Raw genomic sequence first — 19,252 nt, 5'->3', positions numbered from 1 at the left:
TTCTCTCGATTTCACATAGAGGAATGATACAATTATCTTTTGAGGAACAACACAAAAGTAAATCAATACTTAGACAGAAACATCTAAAAATATTTTAATCAAAAAGAGAAGAGTTCTGCTCTGAGATAGTGGGTATCTTACCCTTGGTGAATGAAATAGTGCTAAGAATATCTTTTTCTGGAGAAACATCAAGTTTAAACTCATCAAAAGAAGAATGTACCGCAGGCCGGAAGGATTTCAGTGACTCTGTAGCTTTCTGAATTCTGTGAAAAAAGAATGCAAATGATTTGTACAAACCATGCAATACAAATATAAGGCCAGATTATTAATCAATTACAGTGTAGTCAACATGATAAAGCAACTAACTATTATAAAAAGAGAGCATGAACTGGACTTGCCACACGGGCCACCAATAAAATAAAGTGCCTCTTTTGTAGTAGTTGTGGGAATGGCAGCTTAAATGCTACATTTACAGCTAGCCTACTTTTGAAACTAAGGCAAATTAATTAAGCGAGATCCTTCAACCAGGTCCCATCCCTTCTGAGCTTCTAGATCCATGTAACCAGGCCCTCAGGGACACTCTCATGGCCACCTAGTCTAATCAGTACTCGGATCCTTTGGCTTGTTGACATAAACCGGCCCTCAGTGATGCCGATTTTCTGACAAGACATCCCATTCCTGAAAGTCTGGAGGTACAGGCATTGGCATGTGAAATCACTCCTAATGCCTCTCCAAGTAATCCTCCGGTTAGAGAGTAGAAATGTGTTGATGCCTATGGTAAGAGAAGGTACGGCTAACTTAGCCTTAGAAATCTTTGAACGTAGTGTAACTTCTGGGCAGGTACACCCATGATTTGTGGCACTTGGCCACCAAATATTGCAGGTGGTCTGGAAAACCTCAGAGCCTCGCTGGCTCAAACAATACCTGATGGCCATGATGCGCCAAAGTATGATGCATGATGGTTTGGGTAGCACAGTGTATGCTGTAAGCACTACTGGCATCAGCGTTGTGCTTAAAAGGCATGCCTGGATGAGATCAGCTGGGTTTTCAGGAGCTGTCCAAGTGACTTTGATGGAAATGTCCTTTGATGGCTCCAGTGTTTGAAGAGGTTGAAGCAATGCTCAAATGGTTTAAGGACAGCCTAGCACCAACACAATCCTTGGTACACTCATTTCTCACTAACCAGTTCGACCAAAAGTACAGAAAATGTAGGAGTTATTCCAAGACAAAGTCAGCCCTCTAAAACTGAACAGCAACACCAGAATCAGACCTTTTGGGGCAGAGGTTGTGGTGGCTGAAGACGTCTTCATCAGCAGGAACAGCTCTCCTCTAGACCTTCTTTCCCTGCTGCAGAGCCTGCCTAGGTGAATTAACTTAATCTTGCAGGCCCAAACTCAGCCAGTAGGAGGGATGATACGACATTTCCTCCGCACCTCTAAAACAGTCACATTGGACTGATGGGTCTTGCTAGCTATTCGAAGGGTTTTTGCTTTTTGGGTCATGTTGTAGAAGTTGTATTAAGGGCAGCATAAGCGCTAGATTTACTGCCTACTGTTAAAAACGTACTCCTGTCATGTCCTCCCTGCTGCGCTTCCCCCTGTACATCAGAGCCATGCTAGGAATTCATAAACACACGGAATATAGAGAAGAAAAATCTGTAAAACTATCAAACACACTGCAGGACTGATGCGTTACGCCATTGTATCAAACGTAACAAGTTTCTTTTCAACATTTTTTCACTCAAAGACAAAGGCAGAGCCCTGTGTTGTGGGTTTCTACTCACAAAGCCTATATAAAAAAACACTGATCATCAATATGGCCAACTGTCACAGGTTGTAATGATGGGACTGAGGAAGTCAAGGGGCACCCTGAAAGTACCAGCACTGTGATGTTTTAATCTTTATAGGGTTATGGGCCTTTGGATGCATTTTCATTTACCTTTTTCCCATTTAGGAGGAAAAGATGCAAAAAGCTTTTATGAGCAGCAAAGGTGCCACTTCGGGTTTGGACACTTGGATTCAGTAATGCTTTATTTTCGCGTTCTCATGCAGGTTTTTAAAAAAGATAAAAAATGTAAGTGTTGCTTATGTATAGGAAGATAGTTTTGTGCTTTATATGGAGAAATTTTCCAGAAGTTTAAAACACCCCGGAATCCAACATCCAAGTGGGACTATTCGTTTTTTAATTAATATTAATGTGGACTTTTTGATAAAGAATGAATTGTGCTCGACAAGATGTGTGGGGTGTGGAGCAAAAAAGGAAATACGCTGATAACGCAGACTAGGGCATCCTTTAGTTTCCTGAGGGAGTCTGAGATGCATGCTTTCTATTCTTTAACGTTTTGTGCCACATACAATGGTCTGGATGAATATGTGCCTGTTAGTGGCTTGACAAAGGGGCCAAAAGCAGCATGCAAATGCCTTTGTCACTTTCCCTCACAGTTTTACATTTCATGGCTTTACAAAGGCTATGTGGTTATCAAAAAGAGGAAAACACGATATTCCTTGCTCATCTTCCAACAAGTAAAAAAATGCTACTAATGAACAATCAGAACACATTTTAAGGGGGTAAAGCTCAGTCTCTCCAAAAAAACATACAAGGACTAAACGTATAAGCCAGTGGTTCCGAGATCCTCTCTGCTTGAGTGAAAAAATAACAGACCTTGCCGGCCTATAAGATCACTGCCCAATTTCCCGCCTAGAATCTTATTAATTTTGTCTAGAAAATATTGAGCATGGGTTCCTTTGCCAATATTTTACTTTAAAAATAGTAATGACATTTATTTTGCAATCCCACTCGACCCCTAAATGATATCCTAAATGTCATTACTAAAGACGGTACCATGGTGTTGAAATCATCATCTTTGACGATGCCAAAGCATAGCAAAGCCATTCTTAACTATATATCCTGTTGTGGGACCCGGGCTCTAACACAATAGCCAATCACCTGGAATGCCTTGGAAGATCCATTACCCTCAATAATGTGGGTTACACAAGGAAACCAGTTACATTCTACTAACAATATTTCTATGATGAAATGCACACATTACTAAGAAATTCTTAATCAAAAGACAATGGCAGCTACAAGTGTGGATATTTTGTGCTATCTGGATCAAATCACAATTTAGACTGCATTTCTCCAAGGAAGGATACACATCATTCTGGCAGAGATTTCACAGTGTATTTAGAAAGAGTTGGCTCTTTACTGTGTACCAGATTTGTCTAGAGGTTTTTGCTAGTTAATAAATCTGGTTCAAGCAGAAATTATTTATACATACCATTCTGCGAAAGAAATGCAAAATCCCATTTCATTTAATGTAACAAGCCATACCTTGGCGTATGGATTCCTTGGAAGGTGAGCTGGAGTATTTATATGTTAAGCCTATGCTTGCTAGCACGGCCAAATATTTTAAGGCTTGGTGACAATATGTAATTATAATTTAATCAAAATAAAATGGTAACCCTCCATGCTTATTCTTATTACAAATACACATAATTCTGTTAACGGAAGGAATGGAACTAGCACTTTCTAGCAAAAAAGGCAAATCAATCTAACCAAAGTACTTTCCCGTCCGAAAGAAAGGCATCAATTGAGCCCCATTATGGATGGAAATACTGCAAACAAATACACGAAGAAAACAAAGATAGAATGCTTGGTATGCACCAACTATATCCAACTAAATCTGGGAAACAATGTGTGTGATCACGCTTTCTTATTCTTCCTCTCCTTTAACCCATAGTAACAACATTTATGGCTGGGGGGCTGATACCGCATGGTGGTTATTAGCTGTTTCCAGAGCTACTCCAGTAAGATGAGGTAGCTCCAACTATTTTGGCTTTTGTATGGATAAAATGCATCTTTTAGAACAGAGCCCCCATCCAGCGGAAAGGCATGGTAGTCAAATTGGTTTGTGTCAAACCAGCACAGCCTGCTAACCTCAGAAGTAATTAGAATACTTTATGTAAGCATAGTAGAGACTGGCCTAGACACAGAATAATATTTTTTTGCCCCTGCTTAAGTCAAGTTGAATTAGGATTTGGTTTAAGATTCCAACACTGCTTAAAACAGTTTTGTTTGCTAAGCTCTTGGTTTCCAGAGCTAAACAGAAGCAATTAAAATTAAGTGTATCAAATGCCAGTCACACAATGCTTTATTTTGATGGTACATTTTTATACAGTTTCCAAGCCAAAAAAAACAAAAAAAATATCGTATGAGACTACTGCTTAAAGTGACCCCACAGACCTTTACTAGCCTATTATAAACATCTCTCACCAAAGTTTCAGGTCTACTTTGCAAGTTATTTCAGTTTGCTTCTTTGTGTTTGCTTATCAAAGAAGTTCATATCATTATTGCTCCCTTGTTACACAATGCCGTATGCGCAAAAGCACAAAATGTTATATCACACAAAAATGAAGAGCTACCTGTCATGGAGCTGCTTGGCTGTTTGCACGAAGCAAGACTGATCGGTTTCTTTCAGCACTTCCTGTGCGTAACCAACAAGGCCATTATTTTCTAATAGACCCTGGTACTCCTCAATTTGATGTTGCAGTTTATCCAATCTCGAGGCCTTGGAACTTTGAATTGATTTTAGAACATAAGACTTCCGATCTTCCAGGACATTAAAAAGCTTTTCAAATGTATTATTTGCATTTTCTTCGGCTTGGTCTCCATTAGACTACAAACAATAAAAACAAGCAAGCCCATTAACACTTTTAGTAGTAACATCAACTACAAATACTAATGTTAACGAGTTTCTTTTAAACAAAAGATATTTACCTTGTACATTTCATTTTTACTTTACTAATCGCGCCACTACAAATAAAAGCTGTTGCTCTGTTTAAAATAAGGCATGGATGTACAAGTTCTAATTTTTTTTTTTTTTTACAGTTTTACATGTTAATGTTACTGCTTTTGGAAAGTAAAAGAACTGTTGTCGCTGGGCAGAGCCATGTGCTGATAAGCAACAGAGATCATTTTTTGAGACATTTCGATCTATGATAACTATTTGAAAAATGGCATGCCAAGGAAAATAGGGCGTTCAAGTAGTAAGAGCAGGAATAACCTATCATAGGGTAACAGTATATGGCTCACACACTTTTGCCACAGATGGAGATTAGTAAATGACAGTCTCATACTGCCAGCAGATATTTTAAGAGGACTAGGCCACAAAATTCTCTATCGATCCAGTGAGCATGGTGTCACTGCAACAAGAAGACACTTTATATAATGGACAGCCTTTCTAACATTTCCAACACCTTTTCAAGAGATGGGCTTGACACAATACTTAGTGTGTTGGCTTATGAATGAAGATACCATAAAAGAAAAAGTTACTTACCTGAAATCCTAGTTCTCCTCAAAGGACTCTTCTCCAAACAACCCCTGAAACTCCCTATCAGTCCATACTAGGTGGTATACTATGCAAACAGACATATATACAAGCAGAAACATAAACAAACACAGTTTATCATAGTTATCAAACGTATTTCTAGAAAAACACTTCAAGGAATCTTCACAGATGGGTCATAAGTGTAATCATACATACACGTGCACTCCCCTATGTCCACTCATCTATGTTTAAATGTGCACCAGGATGAAACAGAGCAGGACTAGTACTATAAATGAGGATCTCTTGCAGGAGCACAGCTGTTCCAAGAAGCATGTTGGTTCTACTAAACTGCTTCCTGGAATCCTACAATCCTGCAAGAGTTTTTGATACGCTTTTGTACAGTTCCCTTCCTGTTCTCCGTGTATTATTAATAGGCCACCTGTTTTCAAACCCAGGGTTAGAGAACTGCACCCAAGGCAAGACTGTCCACTCCTACAAGCCCATGCCTTAACATTACATTTATACTTCAAGTTACCTCCAACTGTGATGCTACCAACGAAGGTTGCCTAATACCAACACAATAGTCTTCTAGCTGAAACCTGTATACTTCCGTAAAAGCAAGCAATGTCAACAGAGTCATCCATCCAGAAAGGCAAAGGAATCTACTCGAAGTATTTTCTAGACCCATTCTGGAGCTAAAGACTGCAAACATGTGAAGTAAAACAACAAATTCAGAGTGCTGGGTATGGACCCGATGTATCCACAACGTCATCTGGAAACTGAATGTGTGCCATCGACTTTCCAAATGTTTATTTGTGTTTACAAACTCAGCATCTGAATCACCAGAATCTTTCACCTTTTAAGATTCCTGACCCAATCAGTAGACAGGTGCAGCCTGCCCAGCATGAGAGGTGGTGCTATATGTCGTAACCTGCTTTGACATCAAAAGCCTTGATGTTTTCAACATCACATACCTCCCGGATTTCAACACCTAATGCCTGGACAACGAACAAATAAGACTGTCCATGTCCTTCACATTGATCTGGAACAATGATGTTTTCCAAGTCTGGACTTCTCTGCGGATCTCCCTTAGAGAAGGAGGAGCTTGCTATGGTAGAGAGAGCACCCTATCCATTCTCCTCAGGCTCCTTTTGTAGACCACTTTAACTTCCTTAAGTACATGGATTCGAACCTTCTCCCGGTCACGGAGGTTTGGAAAGATTTAGCCACAAAAAACAAAAAGAAAAGGCAGAGCTCAATGCCCAGCAATCCTGTTTCCTGAAAAAATGATTGGGGCCTGATGGAATCCCCTAAAGAAGCAATGTCCGTTCTCCAGCCCTTTGAGGCTGCAATTTATATTGCTACCTTGCTCTCTTTTTCTTTTACTTTTCATATACACAAAGTTTAGGAAATACTTTTTGTCACTATTTTTCATCAGTGATTTTTTTTGCAAATTAACACTGGCTGCCTTTTTAAAGAAAAATACACGAATATTTGCTTATACAGCCTTCAATAGGCTGTTATGGTGCTTTTTTAATTGGAGATCCCAAGAAGAAGGAACAATTATTCATCTGCCCCTTCGTGGATAATTAGCAGTTAAAAGTCAGCACCCAAAAATAAGCCAGTCATATAAAGTCTCTCTAGTCCATTCTCTGGAGCTTCGGATCAGTTTTCCAAAGTTCACTCGAGCACCAGTGCAGTTTCTGAACTACCTACTTGTGACTCTAAGCACATGCATAGTCATAAGGCAGGCATTAATCGACTGCAGAGGGTGCAAAACGCCGCTGTCCATACCCTCTTCGCCCTCCAGAAATATTGCCCTACTTCCAAACACATGTAAGCGACACTGGCTTCCGAAAGGAAAGAGAATTCAAGTCATTGTGCATCGCTCACAGAACTTTCCACGCCCAAGCCCCTTTCACTCTAGCCAACCTTCGTGTCCCCTATGTGCCGGAACGCACCCTCTGCTCCTCGAACCAACATCAGATATGTATTCCCCGTGTTAGAAGAGCCCGGACGGAAGGCCGGTCATTCCGAGTTTTAGCTTCCTCTCTGGAATGCTCTCCCTAGCACTATCAGGAATGTACAGGCCCGTGAGGTTTTCAGGAGGGCAATTGAGACCTGGCTCTTCCCCTGATTAATCTTCTGTCTTGCCCCCGCTCCTCGGTTTGGGCCTGCGGATCTAGCGCTGGAACCCTCACCCCCCCCCCCCCCCCCCCCCCCCCGTGGCTGGGGCAGCCATGCACTCTACAAATCCGATAACACAACATAGTGCAGGAATGTGCCCTTTTCAAATGGTCACCCCCAACACACACACTTTTTGCTCCAACGCTCATTTTATTTTTTTAAACAACCTTAATGGCATTTCAGTATCACATTTGGAGATATAGTCAGGAATACTTGATACATTATTATATCCACGGGTTATATTTTCTGCTGGTCATACCACATTTTTATGCATTATTCCGAATTATACACGTTTAATAGGAACATCCAATTGCAAACTTTTCCCGTACCCTCCCCCCCTAATATGGATCGTTATATCTTTGTTTCCGAATTATGTTTGTATTGGGCAATTTAACCCTTTAACTCCCCCCGTCCCCTGGCGGACGTCTGCATTACTACTTACACCTGTGCGGTGCACGGTCTGATCCTCTGTCTTTCTTATGTACATCTTGTGCATGATTAATTTCTGTGGTCCTACGTACTATCTATTCTTCAGAGGGGGGCTGTAGATCAGCGAGCATTGCAGACCATGCCTGGAGGTCATCTTCTAGTCTCTTGTCGCTACGGACTTGTTTCATTCTTACTCTTTTGGCTGTCACCCACTCACACATGTCTCAACCACATTTCACACTTCAGGGGGTCACTTTCAGCCACTCAATTGCTATTCTTCTTTTCGCTAGTACCAGTCCCAGCATCACGCATTTCCTGCTCAACTTTCTACCTTTGGGTGCTGGGCGAAGCCCTAAAAGGACTGACCGTATTTCCCATCCCGATGCAACTCAAATTCGCTATAGTATCTCTTCCCAAAATGTTACCACCATCGGGCACAACCATACCACGTGCAGGAAGTCAGTCTCGGTTTCCTGGCACCGGGGGCATTCATTGGATCGTTCTGGTTATATTCTAAGCAGTACTTTGGGGGTAAGGTTCCAACACTGAAAGTGCACTGGTGTCTGCTGCCCAAGCCCCAGTGCCAGTGCTCTCTCCCTAAAACTAAAATTTTTATGTGTGAATTGGTAACACCAATTAGTAAGGACATTAACCCCTTTATAAGTCCCTAATATATGGTACTAGTGGAACCCAGGGCATGGGTGTTAAAGGGGGTCAACAGGGCCTGAAGCACTGTGTGTGCCACTCTGAGTGACGCAGTAAACTACTGACAGCCAGCAGGAGCAGTGCAAATTGCTCAAACTCAACTTTGCCCTCACCACGTGTGGAAAAATCAATGCACTATTTTTAATATATGGCAGTCCCCTCTAAAGAAGGCCTCCTTAGCCCGGGAGGCAGAGTACATTTTATTAAAGGTATGGACATGTCAGTGCAAGCTTGTATGTCCCTATTGTGGCTTTCACCATTAAAGGCTACTGTAAGTCATAGGCGGTCAATAGGATAACATGGGCTGGCACCAGGGCATACTTGAGGTTGGCACCTCCATTATGGTACCACCACAAAATAGGTCATGTTTGGTATCATACAACGTGCCTCGAATCTCGTTAGAAACGATGTGGGATGCACCCAGGTGGCTACCTTAGAGGTTGTCCACCTAGTTGCCCCAGCCTTTCCTGTGCTCTGGCTGCCAGCCCGAAGCTGCTGCCCCAAGACAGGAATATGACCCCCTGGCAGTAGGTTTGAACTCTACCAGAAACAATGGCCTGGACGGGAAGAAGTTACTCCTCCCTCCCTGACACAATGGCTAGTGAAGTGGCACATCAAGCTTCAAAGGCTGCACCGCATGTGATAAGCAAGCAGGCTATCTCCCAAAGGAGGAAATAGCCTTCCCCCTGCCCCCCGGCACATTTGCACACGGGTGGGCGGGAAAATTAGGTATTCAGGAGGTGTACATCCCAGAAGGCTAGCTACACCTCTTGGGTGGGCTACCTGGTCTGTACAGCTAAGGAAGTCCTCTACCATTTTTAAACGTGGTATAATGCAGGGTTCTGAGTAGAAAAGGTGACCTACACCCCCGGATTTGGTCACCTCAGGGGTGGATTAGACGCTGGGGCTAGAAGCCCCTTGGCCATTTGCACCCTCACTCCAAACACCCTTAAATCTAGGATTTACCAAGGAAATTGAGATTACAGAGCGCCGCCTCTCCCTAGAAGAGGAAAGATTTCCCATGGTAATCTCCGATCTCTTAAGAATGGGTTCTATGGAAGAGCAGTTCGTAAATAACACAGCTTCCAGTACATCGTCCTTGACTACTAAATCTAAATCTTCTAGGCCAGACGGTAGTGCCCCACTGGAACCCCCGGGCCAAGGGAAAAGGGAGAGGACTAAAACAGCTCCTGTTAACAAATCCATTAAAGTGTGCAAAAACATCTCCACGGTCTCACCTAGGGGATCTCATGCAGACCCTGCTCTCACCCTACACCCACCGCCCCCGGAGACGCCCTGTGCCAAAAACTGGAACAGACATTTAACACCCTCTTACAGCCTATTTTGACCAGACTGTTCAAAATAGAGGAGTGTCTAAAGCTTCTCCTTAATACCAAACTGGTTAATGAGCAGCCTGGATAGGGAAAATCACATGAAGGAAACCCAATCCATATACAATCAGTGCTGGGGTGTTCAACGCATTGCACCGACTTAATGTCAACCACTCGGGCTGACATTTGCCCATCACAATCACCAAACAGGAGCTCGGAAACTCCAGCATATATCCGTAGGCAACCTGTGGCTACAGGTATTAACAATCCCCCGTGAACCCTTCCAGTTGCACCTGGGGTGGGTTGCCACCTGGGGAGAGGCGGCTGTTAGCAACTGTACTGGCATTGATGGAAATTAAGCCAATGTAGCTGCTATTGTCTTAGCCAATGGCCCTGTGAGCTCCCAGAGTAACCAGAACATTGTGCAAGGCAGAAGATTAAAATTGCCACCTACAGCTTGTCCCCTTGTTATCCTTCTGGTCAATACCCCCGAACTGAAGCCAATTCAGAAGGAATCCACGGAGCAGTTGATGGACAAGGTTTACATTGGCTATCTAAATTTTACATGGGTATCCTTAAGCTACAAACAATCATATTAAAATGGCCAGACAGGTAAATTGATTGGGTTGTGGTCCAAAATCTATCGGGGGAGACTGTTTAGTCGAAAATCTTAATAACCAATGAATGGCCCAGCATTTGCTGAACATATTGCCCGATACCAAACGGTCTGACACTTAGATCTTTGCACTCCCATTGGGTTCTTTCTACAAACCACAAACGTATGCCCATAGTTTTCAAGTGAGGACCAGTCCCATTTTTCATCCTAATCCTCGACGTGTCCTAGCTAGTCCATTCATGCCTATTAGGAATAGATAAACAACTCGGAGCGACCTTGAAGCATGCAACTGACTTTCTGCACCTCTAAATAAACCCCAATTAAACAACCCCCAGGATGTTACTAGCTCATTTCCCATACAGGAAGAAATTGTTACACCGAGAGTAGTTATGGACACTCTTAATATAATTTCCTGGAACATAGCAGGCTACAACCAGAACAAGCATTTGCAATGCAATAGGTCTCGCATTATTTAAGTTTGAGCTACTAGTACTGTAAATGGCAATGTTTTTATTTATGCGCTATTTTAATTTTCTTTACATAAAAAGGTACATATAAAATATGTGTTGTAGAAAAGTCATTTATGCAGTATTTACATTTTCTTTGCATAAAAAAGTACATATACAATATTTCTTGTAGAAAAGTTAAACATTTTAATGATGTGCCCAAATAATTTTTATATGTACATTCTATTTGCAAACGGATGGGGTGGGGGGGGGGGGTCTGAAAACTGAAGGAGGGCCTCGGGCCAGAACATCCTAACAATCATATTTTTTCATGTTTCAAATTATTTGTGGACACTTTTTCCAAAACAACATACTTGCAATTTAACAGCGAACAACAGGCTGATGTTTATGTTTCTTCTGCTTAGAGAATCATGAATCTTACGCCTAGAGCAGTTAACCTTGAAGCTGGGGAACCAGGTTCAAGTCTGGCAACCACGCTCAACACCCAGTGATTCCCAAAGTTATACCTTACTGATAATTCAAGTAAACAAAGACAGAAAGGTCAAGTTAAAAATCAATACAGACTTTTTCTGCTATAAATTCAATTTAATCGTAATGTCTTTGTAGACTCTTTAAAATATGAACAGAGGGCCGGTATTTTTTATTTGAGAATAGTAGCAACAACTCTGCCAGCTAGCGAGAGCAGGTGAGACAGGTTGCAAACAGAGAAAACAAACACACTTGGGTTCTCGATTCACTGTTATCTTTGCATACTAGCGCCTATCGTTATAAGGAGTAGTAAAAGCTATATAAATAAAATTACAATAGTTAGCATAAAGGACGGAAAGGGCCAGAGGTACTTCACTACTAGGCAAGCTAACGTATTTAGTAATGTTAGCATTTCACATATAAGACAACTCGAGTACATTTTACGCCGGTGGGGGCTTGAATCTGCCGAGATGCTGTTGCGCATGCGCAAGGCCATACCCAACATGGCTGTTGTGTAAAGGGATTAAACTTCCTATCTCGCAAGGGCGACTACTTCCGGTCGGAGCACTTTCAACGTAACACCCAGTTCCGTTGTTGAGATTCTCACGTGTCGCACAGAGCCAGGGTTAGAGAAGTGGCAGGAGGTGAAGAGAGCGGAAACTGTGGTTGCAGGATGCCGCGGCTCGCAGATCTGGATCTGATCGGAACCATTGGAGAGGAGGAAGATGTGCCCGAGGAGCCCGAGTCCGATTCTGGTGGAGAGGAGGTGAGGAGGGTGGAATAGGGTGGCACGGGCTGAAAGAGAAGCATTTGAAGTACAGAAGCGTAGCATGGCAACTCGTCCTATGTTGTGAGTTTTATTTCTAGGTAATCCTGATTAAAAGCCACCAGCGACCAGCGTGTAGGTGCGGCGGCGACGGGGGGTGTGCCTGTGTATGCGTGTGTATGTGCGCATGCGTGAGTGCTGTGTATGCGTATGGCTGTGATGTGCGCATGCGTGAATGTTGGTGCGCGTGCAAGCAGCTGAATCCAGCCGGGGAGAAGCGCGTGACAGTTTTTTGTCCGTCATTCCCCCGTGTCAACTCGCTATAAGTCTCCAGCCCTGGACGCATCCTTCGGATGCGAATTCCAGGGCGAGACCTAAAAAGTGCAATCTTGACTGGTTATCCCTTGTGATCAAATAAGATATCCTATGCTTTCAAGAAACATGAGACACTAAACAGATGAATATATATGGGTATTGTACCTTGCAGTCAGATGCCGTGCTGGTCGTTCAAGTGAGGGTTTGGTGACCTTAATAGCTAGCACAGCTAGGATTAAGGTAATCTCATTTATGAAAACCTTGTCTTGCTATCACATTCTCTAATGCGAAGGGCAAAAGGGGAGGGTCTGGCTTTTAATTAATTCCTATAATAACAACTTCGCACTAAATATGGCTACAGTTATAGAAGCAATAGAAAAAGATATTGATCATCTTATGAAGGCCATCATAGCCCTTTTGTTATAATATGGATGGGCAATTTTAATGCCCATAGCTGTAGCAGAGCAGTGTGTGGCCTAGTTGATGGCCTTGGGGACCCAATTCACCACTTTTGCCGTAATGATTATGGTAAGGCATTAAACAGACAGTTAGTGGTCAACAACCTTGAGGTAATAAACACAGTTGACACCAATACGGGCCAACTAAATTATACATTTTCCTCTCGGTTTCACAATTCAACAATTGACTACATCTTGGTCTCTGAAGCCTTAAGAAATCAGGTTCTCCATACTGAGACCAAATTCTATGCATTCAGCGATCATGCTGCGATTAGCTGTCACATTCTGCAGGGTTCTAGTAAACCTTCTCCTGGAAAATGATCCCCAAAGCCTTTAATTACATGGAAAAATGGGAGAGTGCAGAAATGGAGAAAAATCGACACATCGAAATTCATGAGTACCATTGTTGCTAAGATGGCCCAGGAAATTAAAATCTGCTTAGAGCCTAACTCATCGATTGAGGAAACCCCACTAGCATTCAAATGAATTCTAGCTGAAATTCATAGCAGTCTACTCCAACCGTGCACTTGCAAAGCACCAGGAGTAGCACAATAGTTTGATGATGCCTGTTACAAGGCTCTTACGAACCTTCATTCTGCCATGAGAGAAAAACCAAGAGACGTAGCATTGGTACAACTGCTACATTTCGCATATACGATACCAAAGGGGATGATGGACGGAGCGTTTGAGCAAATCAAACACTCACCCCCAGTCAACTGATCTGGGTTTAATCCATCACCATTCTTTAGCTCACTCCACCACCCCAGTTCAGACATGGCCATATGCAAATCAGTCTGACCCTGTGCCTCATGGGAACAGCCCAGAGCGAACTACCAAGCCATGTCTTCCCTGGTCGGAAACAAGCATCCTGGGACCGGTTTCGGGTTCATAACCTTCATCAGCCAGGCTATCTTGAATCCAGTGGTAAAGTGAGCAAGGGACTCACGTCTGAGCATACCCTGCCAACTTAGGGCGAACAAAGCGATACCAAAGGGAATGATGGACGGAGCGTTTGAGCAAGTCAAACACTCACCCCCAGTCTACTGATCTGGGTTTAATCCATCACCATTCTTTAGCTCACTCCACCACCCCAGTTCAGACATGGCCATATGCAAATCAGTCTGACCCTGTGCCTCATGGGAACAGTCCAGCCCAAACTGCCAAGCCATGTCTTCCCTGGACCGGAAACAAGCATATAAGCTGCAAGAGATAATAGGATGAGGGTTCTAAGGGAGGAAACCTGGGATAAGCTTAAACAAGCGGCAGTCCTAAAGAACAGCAGGGATTTTGAAATAAAATGAATGCCCCATTCCTCAAAGATTAATCAGACTTGGGGGCGTGGCTTGCGCGCCGCTGCAGCATGGCGTGTCGCGCTTGAGCTCTAAGACGAGTGTGGCCCGTTGGAGATTATCCTCCGCTTCCTGACTGCCCCTCATCAACGGAACGGCATTTCTATGTGCCGGAATATACGACGTTTTTCGGCGAATTCTGCCGACGGCTGCATATTTTCCCCGTCAAGCTGTTGTGACGCTTGATTTCCTCACGGGCAGCCGCCATCTTCCCGCTTCTGACGGAGCCGGCGTTTCTCTTCAGAGGTGCCGCTTTGGATACATTCTTGCCGGCTGTGGTGGTTTTCCAGGTCATTTTACATACGGTGCCTGCAGTTGGTAACATTTTTCTTTCTTTTTCTGCTTTTTATGCTGCTTGGCTGGATAGTATGTTGCCCACGCTCTGATTTCCTCAGTGCAGATCTATATTGCTGGCGCTATTTATTATTTTTTTTCCTTCTCATGATGTCTTACATGTGACTTCTTGCTTCATATGAGGCTCTATTATACAATTTTGTGCCTGCTTTTCATATAAGTCCGCCGCTGTCATTAATTTGGCGCTCCTTACGCTCAGTGTGCTGTATTTCACTTTTTTTGGTGTGAACTACGCAGTTTCTGTCCTCTTATTTTCCTCAAGTGGCTGTGTATTTTTCTTGGGGACTGTTCCTTCATGGCTGCTAATATGGGCCGTTCCTCAACTAATAAAGACTCAAAAGATGTGGGCACCTCGCTTAAAAGACTTAAGTCATTGTGTCCTACGCCTGAGTCTGCTCAGTCGGACACCAACTCTACTCTTGCCACAATATTAACGCGCCTTAATGAGGTGCATGATATTGCACAGTCAACAAAGACTAATACGGATTTACTACAAGTGGAGGTGTCCGCTATTAGGGATGATTTCAAAGCCCTTTCTCTTCGTGTGTCGGCCACGGAGTCACGTATCAGTTGCACATAGGATAATATGCAGAAACAATCCAGGTCCCTCAGCCACTTGGAGCGTTCAATGGCGGCATTGAGAAAAGATCTCACTGAGCAGGAAGACCGTAATCGTAGATCTAATCTACGCATTTTTGGTCTGCCGGAGGATGCAGAGAAATCATCTTAGTCTATGATTGATTTCTTATATCATTGGATTCCTGACACTCTACAAATCTCATTCCAAAGAGATTTTGAGATAGAAAGAGCACATCGTGTTCCAACTTTTCGGTCTAAGTCTGCAACCCAGCCAAGAGCAATAATTTTTAAGCCACTGCGTCATCAACATACCGAACAAATTCTTTCTCATATGCGCAAGATTAAAAATGTCGTCTGGGAAGGACATCGAATTTCAATCTCTCAGGACTTTGCCAGGGATACAGTCATAAGGAGGAAGGGCTTCCTTAATCTTCGGAAACGTCTTTCTGAGATGAACATTCCCTTTTCCTTTTCTGGTCCATCGAAATTCCGCATTACCTACAAGGGACGTTCCAGAATTTTCGATGAGCCGGCTGATTTAGCTACCTTCCTGGACAACCAGTTGGAGATACAGATGGAGATTCAGAGGGCGACGTCGCAGGATCCTGGTGCCTCGGGCACTTGAAATGTCTCCTTTTGTCCCCTTTATGGTGGTTTTCTGTATTCCTACGTTTCCTCTTCTTTCTCCTGCTGATCGTATATTCCATTATTGATTTCTAACTACGCTAATGGAGTTTTTCCGTTCTGTTTCATGTCTGCACTGCCTTCTCTTCGTTTCCCCTTAATTAGTTTCTCCTTTTAGATTTCTATACTGCTTCTATTTCTTACTATTATTGTTGTTTACTTTTCCATTTTTTCTTTCTATTTGCTCTATTTTACTCCTCTCCTTAGTATATCTCCTTTCTGTATTCTCTCCTTCTTTCAATGTCAGTTTGTTTACTCTATTATCTTTATCTTATTTTTCTTCTTTGTACTCTTTTACTACTCTGTATATATTGAGTGCTTCTTAATCGGTCACTATTTACGTCTCATTATCTTGTGTTCAGCCTTAGTGGTTAGATATTTTATGTCAATTTTCATTTTAGGACAGTTTCTTTGTTTAATGCTTGTCTATTAATAACAGCTGCCTTTCTCTAATGTGTATCACCTTTTCACTTTCTTTTTCGCTCTCCATTCTCCTATTCTTTTCCTTTCTTTTCTTATATTTTTCATATGTTTGTGCACTTTCGAATTCAATTACATATCGTACGTTTTATGCAGTTAAGGATTGTTCATTAATTGCTTACTTCTTTCTAGGATTCACTTTGTTCTCTTCATGGACTTGTGTATTCTTTTTTTTTATTTTTTTACTTTACCATATTGTATTTTTCGATATTAGATTGACTAATATTTCTATTACTCTGTATATTGATTGCCTCTTAGTCAGTCACTATTTAACTCTCATTATCTTGTGTTCAGCTCTAGTGGCTATATATTTTATGTCAATATTCATCTCAGGACATTTTCATTGTTTGATACCTGTCTATTAACAGTTGCCTTTCTCTGATATGTATCACCTCTTCACTTTCTTTTTCGCTTTCTATTCTCCTCCTTTCTTTTCTTCTATTTTTCATATCTTCTTGCACTTTCAAATTCAATTACGTATCGTATGTTTTATACAGTTAAGGATTGTTCATTAATTGACGGTTTTTTCTTTCGGATTTACATAGTTATCTTCATGGCATTGCGTATTCTTTTTTACTTTACCATATTGTAGTTTTCAATTTTAGATTGATTAGTATTAATATATATTATATGTTACACACTTGCTACTGGTTTACTAACTCAATGTGGCTTTACAGTTTTACTTGTTGGATTGTTTTTATTTAAACTATTATGCTGATATTCGTTTCTATTTTGATTCTTCCCATTTCCTACTTCAATGTTATCAGCTAGTACTCTATTGGGGCTATTGATATCAATTATTCTCCCTCCTTGTACGGGTCCCTTGCTCGCCTTTCCACATTCTCCCTAGAATGAATTTGGTCTTTTTCAGACCTCCCCTGCTGTCTCTTCTCTCTCTTCTCTTTTCTGCTTTTCTGTCTCTTTTCCCATTTCGGATTTCCCACATGGATTCTACCTTTTTGCTCTTTATGTTTGCTGTTTGGGTGCTTGTCTCTGTGTGGTTGGTTGTCTCTCTTTCATCTATGGTGTCTTTTCTCTGTTTTTATGTACTTCCATGCCGGGCTTGAATGTATTATCCCTTAATGTTAAGGGTTTAAATCATCCGGTGAAGAGGTCAAAAGTCTTAGATTATTGTAAATCTCTTTCTTCAGACCTGATCCTTTTTCAAGAGACCAAGGTCTCTACCAGGAGGCGTTATTTCTGAAGAAAGAATGGGTTTCTGATGTTTGCTGTTCTGAGGCCTCTGGTAAACTAAATGGGGTTATTACCTTAATTTCAAAGAATTCAGGTTTATCTATAATTTCTTCTGATCACGATTCTGAAGGTCGTTGGTTGTTCACTAAATTGTCTGATGGATCTAATGATCTTTATGTGATGAATATCTATGCCCCTAACATTGATGATCCGACCTTTTGGACATCGATTACCAAAAAATTACATGATACCCCGCATTCTGGGAATCTTATTGTTGGCGGTGATTTTAATTTACCAATGGATCCCATTTTGGACAGGAATTCAGCTTTTCAGTTTCGTCCTCCAAAATCCCATAAACAAATGATTAACATGTGCTCCCTCACTCAGCTTCAAGATATATGGCGTCTTCACAATCCCACTGGTAGTGACTTTTCTTTCTTTTCTTCACCTCATTCTTCCTTTTCTCGTATTGATTATTTACTTGTTCACTCTTCTCTTGTTTCGTCCTCCTCTTCTCCGCTTATTCATCCTATTTTGATTTCTGATCATGCCGCGGTTACTTTTACATTGATGTCCTTTGCTCCTAAATCACGTGCTCGCTCCTGGAGATTAAATACAGAAGTCTTGCATGATACTGCTCAGGTTAATGAATTCTCTAATGCAATAGAAACTTTTTTCCATGAGAATGAAGGTTCAGTCTCTTCCCCAATCGTCCTCTGGGATTCGTTTAAATGCACTTTCCGTGGTCAGGTTATTAAATGTATGTCCAAACGGAATTCTGCTATTAAAAAAGAGCTTACAGATTTATCAACTGAAATTAAAAATCTGGAATCTACCTTTAGACAATCTAGGGATACATCCTGTCTACAGTTAATAAAACAATTAAAATACAAATATAATACTATAGTTACCAAACGAGCCCATATTGGAGGTCAAGCGCAGAAATCCAAAAGATTACTGTTAAAGAATAGAGCTGGGAAGATTCTTGCTGCTACATTAAAATTTCAAGATTCCTCATTTAAGTCCTCTCAAATTTCCTCTATTACGGACCACTCGGGCTCTAAAAAATTTCAGACTGGGGAAATTCTTGAAGTTTTTCGTGATTTCTATAATAACTTATATACCCCTTCTAATCAATCTTCTTTTGAGCAATGTCAGGACTTTTTAAAATCTGTTCCGGTGCAGACGATTTCTGAAGATGATCGTACTTCTCTAAATGGCCCAATTTCCCCTGAGGAAATTATTACCGCAATTAAAGCTACTCGTTCTGGCAAAGCCCGGGGCCCTGATGGTTATCCTATTTTATTTTATAAAACTTTTCTTCCTGCGCTTGTTCCCAAATTGCAATCTGTCTTTGATTCTTTTGTTAAAGATGGGTCTGTCTCTGGAACTGCAGCTGAAGCTACTATTGTAGTAATTCCAAAAGAAGGGAAAGATCATTCGGATCCCAAAAACTTCCGTCCTATTTCTCTTCTCAACATGGAGGCTAAGATTTTTGCCAAAATCCTGGCCAAAAGATTAGAATCCTTTATTCCTCAACTTGT

General features: G+C 41.7%; 1 protein-coding gene across 2 annotated transcripts in view; it reads right to left on the bottom strand.

Annotated features, from left to right (window-relative positions):
- TRIM36 (tripartite motif containing 36) overlaps window positions 1–19,252 on the bottom strand; it is a 538,470-nt gene that overhangs the window by 70,792 nt on the left and 448,426 nt on the right. For both annotated transcript variants that reach the window (XM_078675525.1, XM_078675526.1), the window contains exons 6-7: window positions 4,422–4,675; window positions 142–263 (exon numbers count right to left, since the gene is read on the bottom strand). In XM_078675525.1, coding sequence (XP_078531651.1) covers window positions 142–263; window positions 4,422–4,675 — 376 coding nt within the window. The remainder of the gene's footprint in view (window positions 1–141; window positions 264–4,421; window positions 4,676–19,252) is intronic.

The sequence above is a fragment of the Lissotriton helveticus genome, chromosome 2_1, assembly GCF_964261635.1.
Source record: "Lissotriton helveticus chromosome 2_1, aLisHel1.1, whole genome shotgun sequence".
NCBI lineage: Eukaryota > Metazoa > Chordata > Amphibia > Caudata > Salamandridae > Lissotriton > Lissotriton helveticus.
The sequence above is the reverse complement of the archived record's forward strand: the minus strand, read 5'-3'. Positions and strand labels throughout refer to the sequence as shown.